At 47.7% G+C, this 9,539-nt stretch overlaps 1 protein-coding gene across 1 annotated transcript in view; it reads right to left on the reverse strand.

Moving 5' to 3' along the window:
• LOC135534384 (nondiscriminating glutamyl-tRNA synthetase EARS2, mitochondrial-like) overlaps positions 1-9,533 on the reverse strand; it is a gene marked incomplete at its 5' end in the record, with an annotated part of 38,968 nt that extends 29,435 nt beyond the window's left edge. The window contains 7 exon segments of the mRNA XM_064961401.1: positions 948-1,056; positions 2,561-2,733; positions 5,848-5,996; positions 7,713-7,795; positions 7,798-7,862; positions 8,194-8,383; positions 9,410-9,533. Of these exon segments, the coding sequence (XP_064817473.1) occupies positions 948-1,056; positions 2,561-2,733; positions 5,848-5,996; positions 7,713-7,795; positions 7,798-7,862; positions 8,194-8,383; positions 9,410-9,533 (893 nt within the window).
• Positions 9,534-9,539: the final 6 nt, after the last annotated feature.

Consider the following 9,539-nt stretch of genomic DNA (forward strand, 5'->3'; position numbering starts at 1 on the left):
GGCTGAACCCCAGAGCAACAGGGACAAACCTACTATGGCTTCCACCCTTCAACTCAACTCAACCTTGAGGTTTGACGGCAGCCAGCCTACAGAACCCGTGGAGGGAGGGGAGAGATGGACACACAGAGACAGACAGACAGGTGGTGTACTTGTTAAACTCCGGTAGTCTGTCCAGGTCTAGCAGGGAGGGGAGAGATGAACACAGAGACAGACAGACAGGTAGTGTACTTGTTAAACTCCGGTAGTTTGTCCAGGTCTAGCAGGGAGGGGAGAGATGGACACACAGAGACAGACAGACAGGTAGTGTACTTGTTAAACTCCGGTAGTTTGTCCAGGTCTAGCAGGGAGGGGAGAGATGGACACAGAGACAGACAGACAGGTAGTGTACTTGTTAAACTCCGGTAGTCTGTCCAGGTCTAGCAGGGAGGAGAGAGATGAACAGACAGACAGACAGACAGGTAGTGTACTTGTTAAACTCCGGTAGTCTGTCCAGGTCTAGCAGGGAGGGGAGAGATGGACACAGAGACAGACAGGTAGTGTACTTGTTAAACTCTGGTAGTTTGTCCAGGTCTAGCAGGGAGGGGAGAGATGGACACAGAGACAGACAGGTGGTGTACTTGTTAAACTCCGGTAGTCTGTCCAGGTCTAGCAGGGAGGGGAGAGATGGAGAGATGGACACACAGAGACAGACAGACAGGTAGTGTACTTGTTAAACTCCGGTAGTCTGTCCAGGTCTAGCAGGGAGGGGAGAGATGGACACACAGAGACAGACAGACAGGTGGTGTACTTGTTAAACTCCGGTAGTCTGTCCAGGTCTAGCAGGGAGGGGAGAGATGGACACACAGAGACAGACAGACAGGTGGTGTACTTGTTAAACTCCGGTAGTCTGTCCAGGTCTAGCAGGGAGGGGAGAGATGGACACAGAGACAGACAGACAGGTAGTGTACTTGTTAAACTCCGGTAGTCTGTCCAGGTCTAGCAGGGCAGAGTGGGTGGTGATCTTGGACGGGTTGAACTCCGCGATCAGTTCCTCCATCTTACGACCAACACGGTTACCTGCAGGATGACAGGGGGACGTTCATTTAGGATGCTTCTCAAATGGCACCCTACCACTACATCCGACTCCTATTCCCTTTCTAGTGCACTACATCTGACTCCTATTCCCTGTATAGTGCACTACATCTGACTTCTATTCCCTTTCTAGTGCACTACTTCTGACTCCTATTCCCTGTATAGTCCACTACATCTGACTCCTATTCCCTGTTTAGTCCACTACATCTGACTCCTATTCCCTGTATAGTCCACTACATCTGACTCCTATTCCCTGTATAGTCCACTACATCTGACTCCTATTCCCTGTTTAGTCCACTACTTCTGACTCCTATTCCCTGTTTAGTCCACTACTTCTGACTCCTATTCCCTGTATAGTCCACTACATCCGACTCCTATTCCCTTTCTAGTGCACTACTTCTGAATCCTATTCCCTGTATAGTCCACTACTTCTGACTCCTATTCCCTGTATAGTCCACTACATCTGACTCCTATTACCTTTCTAGTGCACTACTTCTGACTCCTATTCCCTGTATAGTCCACTACTTCTGACTCCTATTCCCTGTTTAGTCCACTACTTCTGACTCCTATTCCCTGTATAGTGGCACTACATCTGACTCCTATTCCCTGTTTAGTCCACTACATCTGACTCCTATTCCCTGTTTAGTCCACTACTTCTGACTCCTATTCCCTGTATAGTGCACTACTTCTGACTCCTATTCCCTGTTTAGTCCACTACATCTGACTCCTATTCCCTGTATAGTGCACTACTTCTGACTCCTATTCCCTGTTTAGTCCACTACATCTGACTCCTATTCCCTGTTTAGTGCACTACATCTGACTCCTATTCCCTGTTTAGTCCACTACATCTGACTCCTATTCCCTGTTTAGTCCACTACTTCTGACTCCTATTCCCTGTATAGTGCACTACTTCTGACTCCTATTCCCTGTATAGTCCACTACATCTGACTCCTATTCCCTGTTTAGTCCACTACATCTGACTCCTATTCCCTGTTTAGTCCACTACTTCTGACTCCTATTCCCTGTTTAGTCCACTACTTCTGACTCCTATTCCCTGTATAGTGCACTACATCTGACTCCTATTCCCTGTATAGTGCACTACTTCTGACTCCTATTCCATTTATAGTGCACTACATTTGACTCCTATTCCCTGTATAGTGCACTACATCTGACCCCTATTCCCTGTATAGTCCACTACATCTGACTCCTATTCCCTGTATAGTCCACTACTTCTGACTCCTATTCCCTGTATAGTGCACTACATTTGACTCATATTCCCTGTATAGTGCACTACATCTGACTCCTATTCCCTGTATAGTCCACTACATCTGACTCCTATTCCCTTTCTAGTGCACTACATCTGACTCCTATTCCCTGTTTAGTGCACTACTTCTGACTCCTATTCCCTGTTTAGTGCACTACATCTGACTCCTATTCCCTGTTTAGTGCACTACTTCTCTGTATAAAGATATCCCCCTCCCTCTCTTACTGTTGAAGCCAGATCCACAGTGTGTGGTGATATCCAGTAGTGCTTCAGGTAGGGCCCCACTCCTCTGGAAACTCTGTATGTAGATATCTCCTTGTCTCTTAGAGAGCTTACTGCCATCTCTGTTGAGGAGGAGAGGAAGGTGTCCGAACACCGGGGGCTTCCAGCCCAGAGCCCTGAAATAACAACAACAACATAACCAGGGGCTTCCAGCCCAGAGCCCTGGAATAACAACAATAACATAACCAGGGGCTTCCAGCCCAGAGCCCTGGAATAACAACAATAACATAACCAGGGGGCTTCCAGCCCAGAGCCCTGAAATAACAACAATAACATAACCAGGGGCTTCCAGCCCAGAGCCCTGGAATAACAACAATAACATAACTGGGGGCTTCCAGCCCAGAGCCCTGGAATGACAACAACAATAACATAACCAGGGGCTTCCAGCCCAGAGCCCTGAAATAACAACAATAACATAACTGGGGGGCTTCCAGCCCAGAGCCCTGGAATGACAACAACAATAACATAACCAGGGGCTTCCAGCCCAGAGCCCTGGAATGACAACAACAATAACATAACCAGGGGGCTTCCAGCCCAGAGCCCTGGAATGACAACAACAATAACATAACCAGGGGGCTTCCAGCCCAGATCCCTGGAATAACAACAACAACATAACCAGGGGCTTCCAGCCCAGAGCCCTGGAATAACAACAATAACATAACCAGTGGGCTTCCAGCCCAGAGCCCTGGAATAACAACAATAACATAACATAACCAGGGGGCTTCCAGCCCAGAGCCCTGGAATAACAACAACAATAACATAACCAGGGGCTTCCAGCCCAGAGCCCCGGAATGACAACAACAATAACATAACATAACCAGGGGCTTCCAGCCCAGAGCCCTGGAATAACAACAACAATAACATAACCAGGGGCTTCCAGCCCAGAGCCCTGGAATAACAACAACAATAACATAACCAGGGGGATTCCAGCCCAGAGCCCTGGAATAACAACAATAACAACCAGGGGGCTTCCAGCCCAGAGCCCTGGAATAACAACAATAACATAACCAGGGGGCTTCCAGCCCAGAGCCCTGGAATAACAACAATAACATAACCAGGGGGCTTCCAGCCCAGAGCCCTGGAATAACAACAATAACATAACATAACCAGGGGGCTTCCAGCCCAGAGCCCTGGAATAACAACAACAATAACATAACCAGGGGCTTCCAGCCCAGAGCCCCGGAATGACAACAACAATAACATAACATAACCAGGGGCTTCCAGCCCAGAGCCCTGGAATAACAACAACAATAACATAACCAGGGGCTTCCAGCCCAGAGCCCTGGAATAACAACAACAATAACATAACCAGGGGGATTCCAGCCCAGAGCCCTGGAATAACAACAATAACAACCAGGGGGCTTCCAGCCCAGAGCCCTGGAATAACAACAATAACATAACCAGGGGGCTTCCAGCCCAGAGCCCTGGAATAACAACAATAACATAACCAGGGGGCTTCCAGCCCAGAGCCCTGGAATAACAACAATAACATAACATAACCAGGGGCTTCCAGCCCAGAGCCCTGGAATAACAACAATAACATAACCAGGGGCTTCCAGCCCAGAGCCCTAGAATAACAACAATAACATAACCAGGGGGCTTCCAACCCAGAGCCCTGGAATAACAACAATAACATAACATAACCAGGGGCTTCCAGCCCAGAGCCCTGGAATAACAACAATAACATAACCAGGGGCTTCCAGCCCAGAGCCCTGGAATAACAACAATAACATAACCAGGGGGCTTCCAGCCCAGAGCCCTGGAATAACATAACATAACCAGGGGCTTCCAGCCCAGAGCCCTGAAATAACAACAATAACATAACCAGGGGGCTTCCAGCCCAGAGCCCTGAAATAACAACAACAACATAACCAGGGGGCTTCCAGCCCAGAGCCCTGAAATAACAACAACAACATAACCAGGGGGCTTCCAGCCCAGAGCCCTGAAATAACAACAACATCATAACCAGGGGCTTCCAGCCCAGAGCCCTGGAATAACAACAATAAAATAACATAACCAGGGGCTTCCAGCCCAGAGCCCTGAAATAACAACAATAACATAACCAGGGGGCTTCCAGCCCAGAGCCCTGGAATAACAACAACAAAACATAACATAACATAACCAGGGGCTTCCAGCCCAGAGCCCTGGAATAACAACAATAACATAACCAGGGGGCTTCCAGCCCAGAGCCCTGGAATAACATAACATAACCAGGGGGCTTCCAGCCCAGAGCCCTGGAATAACAACAATAAAATAACATAACCAGGGGCTTCCAGCCCAGAGCCCTGAAATAACAACAATAACATAACCAGGGGGCTTCCAGCCCAGAGCCCTGGAATAACAACAACAAAACATAACATAACATAACCAGGGGCTTCCAGCCCAGAGCCCTGGAATAACAACAATAACATAACCAGGGGCTTCCAGCCCAGAGCCCTGGAATGACAACAACAATAACATAACCAGGGGCTTCCAGCCCAGAGCCCTGAAATAACAACAATAACATAACCAGGGGCTTCCAGCCCAGAGCCCTGGAATAACATAACATAACCAGGGGGCTTCCAGCCCAGAGCCCTGGAATAACAACAATAACATAACCAGGGGGCTTCCAGCCCAGAGCCCTGGAATAACAACAATAACATAACATAACCAGGGGGCTTCCAGCCCAGAGCCCTGGAATGACAACAACAATAACATAACCAGGGGCTTCCAGCCCAGAGCCCTGGAATAACAACAATAACAACATAACACAAAGCAACCTACCGTTTTGTACTTTGTACATTCATTTTAGTACATTGCCTCTGACATTCTCATGCTCATAATTACTATGTTATTCTATTTTGCTCTGGACGTGTCCTTGCGTATCTTGAAAAGAGTGAATAAAATGTACTATTATTCTGAATAGTATTATTCTACAAATTTTTGTATGGGTGGTGGGAATCACACCCGTGTGTGTGTGTGTGTGTGTGTGTGTGTGTGTGTGTGTGTGTGTGTTTGTGTGTGTGCCTGTAGAACAGCAGGTGTTTGGAGGTAGAGATAAGCCACTCTGATCCTCTCAGTACGTGGCTGACCTTCATCAGGTGGTCGTCTACTACGTTAGCCAGGTGTGTGTGTGTGTGTACCTGTAGAGCAGCAGGTGTGTGTGTGTGTGTACCTGTAGAGCAGCAGGTGTGTGTGTGTGTGTGTGTGTACCTGTAGAGCAGCAGGTGTGTGTGTGTGTGTGTGTGTACCTGTAGAGCAGCAGGTGTTTGGAGGTAGAGATGAGCCACTCGGATCCTCTCAGGACGTGGCTGACCTTCATCAGGTGGTCGTCTACCACGTTAGCCAGGTGATAGGTGGGGAAACCATCAGCTTTCAACACGACAGGGTCTCCTTCAACCTAGAGCAGGAGCAGAAACTATTCATCCCCCTTTGACTTTTTTCCCCACACATTTCGTTGTGTTACAGCCCGAATTCAAAATTAAAATGGATATTTTTGTTCGCCACTGACCAACACACAACATCCCATAATGTCAAAGAGGAATTCTGTTATTCTAAATTCTTTACAAATAAATTTAAAATGAAAAGCTGAAATGTCTTGAGTCAGTTCAGTGTTCAACCCCTTTGTTACGGCGAGACTAAATAAGTTCAGGAGTAAAAATGGGCCTTAACAAATCACATAATAAGTTACATGGACTCACTCTGTGTGCAATAATAGCGTTAATCGTGTTTTTTTTGAATGACTACCTCATCTCTGCACCCCACACATACAATTATCTGTATTTCAGTGCATTTCAAAACACAGATTCAACCACAAAGACCAGGGACGTTTTCCAATTCCTTGCAAAGAAGGGCACCTATTGGTAGATGGGTAAAACACAAAATTAAAAAGCAGATTGAATATCCGTTTGGGCAGAGGATGGGGTAGATGTTCTCTATCCATCTACTACATTTTCCAGGTGGGGGAACAGTCCGATTAACACGGGGTCTCCTTCAACCTGGGATGGGAGGCGGAGTTTCAATTATATATGTCTTTTGAAATAAGAAAAGCACTTGCAAATACGAGGTTACTTGTTGCAAATACGAGGTGACTTGTTGCAAATACGAGGTGACTTGTTGCAAATACGAGGTGACTTGTTGCAAATACGAGGTGACTTGTTGCAAATACGAGGTGACTTGTTGCAAATACGAGGTGACTTGTTGCAAATACGAGGTGACTTGTTGCAAATACGAGGTGACTTGTTGCAAATACGAGGTGACTTGTTGCAAATACGAGGTGACTTGTTGCAAATACGAGGTGACTTGTTGCAAATACGAGGTGACTTGTTGCAAATACGAGGTGACTTGTTGCAAATACGAGGTGACTTGTTGCAAATACGAGGTGACTTGTTGCAAATACGAGGTGACTTGTTGCAAATACGAGGTGACTTGTTGCAAATACGAGGTGACTTGTTGCAAATACGAGGTGACTTGTTGCAAATATGAGGTGACTTGTTGCAAATACGAGGTGACTTGTTGCAAATACGAGGTGACTTGTTGCAAATACGAGGTGACTTGTTGCAAATACGAGGTGACTTGTTGCAAATACGAGGTGACTTGTTGCAAATACGAGGTTACTTGTTGCAAATACGAGGTGACTTGTTGCAAATACGAGGTTACTTGTTGCAAATACGAGGTTACTTGTTGCAAATACGAGGTTACTTGTTGCAAATACGACGTGACTTGTTGCAAATATGACGTGACTTGTTGCAAATACGACGTGACTTGTTGCAAATACGACGTGACTTGTTGCAAATACGACGTGACTTGTTGCAAATACGACGTGACTTGTTGCAAATACGAGGTTACTTGTTGCAAATATGACGTGACTTGTTGCAAATACGAGGTGACTTGTTGCAAATACGACGTGACTTGTTGCAAATATGACGTGACTTGTTGCAAATACGAGGTGACTTGTTGCAAATATGAGGTGACTTGTTGCAAATACGACGTGACTTGTTGCAAATACGAGGTTACTTGTTTCAGGGGCGTCTGAATTATTATTATTATTTTTTAAATGTCACACTGCTTGCCGGTACAGCTTGTGTTAATGTATCTCACATATCTGCTGGTTTACCTGGGCCACCTCGTGCCGGTTCCATCCGAAGACCAGGTCGTTGAAGGGTTCCCCTCCAGACTCCAGTCGGAACCTGATCACACGGGGACCTTCTGATCCAGCTTCTCCCCGAGCTGATCTGGGCGGAGGTGTCTGCACCGGTTGTCATACCTGCCGTAGAGGAATGTTCAGTTCCGCGTGTGAGCGAGTATGTCTATTTAAACATGTCCGCGAATGTGCTCCCGAGGAGGCGCAGCGGGTCGAAGGCCCTGCATCTCAGTGCTAGAGGCGTCACTACAGACCCTGGTTCGATTCCAGGCTGTATCACAACCCGGCCGTGATTGGGAGTTCCATAGGGCGGGGCGCACAATTGGCCCAGCGTCGTCCGGGTTTGGCCGTGGTAGTCCATCAGTGTAAATAAGAATTTGTTAACTGACTTGCCGAGTTAAATAAAAGTTAAATCAAATAAATAAAAGTATGTGTGTGTGTTTAGTCAACTCACCGCGGTGTCTGTCCGCTGCGTAGGGCCTCTCTCTTCAGTAATTCCAGCCTCTGCTGGCTGCAGAAGCAGTGGTAGGCCTTCCCTGTCTGGACCAGGGAGTCAGCAGCCTGGCTGTACAGGGACAGCCTCTGGGACTGGAGGTAGGGACCGTACTGGCCTCCTCCACGGGGACTCTCGTCTGGGGGGATACCTGGGGAGGGTAGGACGTTAGCCCCCATTATTACACGGGCAAAAATGCAATTATGACTGGACGGAGTCCACAGCATGTTCTAGAATGTAAACAATGCTGTGGAACTGAATGTCTAGAATCTGAATTAGATTCCAAATTCTTGGAATGTGTTGGAACGCTCACGGGGGCTAACGCCCGTTGTAAAAGTTGGCCAAACTCCTTAATATCTGAAAATGTCTCTGTTCCTACCAGCCCACCCCAGCATGAACTCTACATTCAGCCACTACCAGCACCAGTCTGCCCTACCAGACCACCCCAGCATGAACTCTACATTCAGCCACTACCAGCACCAGTCTGCCCTACCAGACCACCCCAGCATGAACTCTACATTCAGCCACTACCAGCACCAGTCTGTCCTACCAGACCACCCCAGCATGAACTCTACATTCAGCCACTACCAGCACCAGTCTGCCCTACCAGACCACCCCAGCATGAACTCTACATTCAGCCACTTACAGGCACCAGTCTGCCGTACCAGACCACCCCAGCATGAACTCTACATTCAGCCACTACCAGCACCAGTCTGCCCTACCAGACCACCCCAGCATGAACTCTACATTCAGCCACTTACAGCACCAGTCTGTCCTACCAGACCACCCCAGCATGAACTCTACATTCAGCCACTTACAGCACCAGTCTGTCCTACCAGACCACCCCAGCATGAACTCTACATTCAGCCACTTACAGCACCAGTCTGCCCTACCAGACCACCCCAGCATGAACTCTACATTCAGCCACTACCAGCACCAGCTCTGATCTGTGTTTAGGTGTGTGTGTAGGTGTGTGTGTAGGTGTGTGTGTGTGTGTGTGTGTGTAGGTGTGTGTGTGTGTGTGTGTAGGTGTGTGTTATTAAGTCTGTCCTACCAGCCCACTCCAACATATCCTCTATAGACTCTGCAGCTCCCGGCACCAGTCTGCTCTGGTCTGTGTTTAGGTGTGTGTGTGTAGGTGTGTTTAGGTGTGTGTGTGTTATTAAGTCTGTCCTACCAGCCCACTCCAACATATCCTCTATAGCCTCTGCAGCTCCCGGCACCAGTCTGCTCTGGTCTGTGTCTTCAATGCGTAAGATGAAGCTCCCGCCATACTTCTTAGCATAGATGTAGTTGTAGAGAGCTGT

Source organism: Oncorhynchus masou, unplaced genomic scaffold (assembly GCF_036934945.1).
Source record: "Oncorhynchus masou masou isolate Uvic2021 unplaced genomic scaffold, UVic_Omas_1.1 unplaced_scaffold_3337, whole genome shotgun sequence".
In the NCBI taxonomy this organism is placed as follows: Eukaryota; Metazoa; Chordata; class Actinopteri; order Salmoniformes; family Salmonidae; genus Oncorhynchus; species Oncorhynchus masou.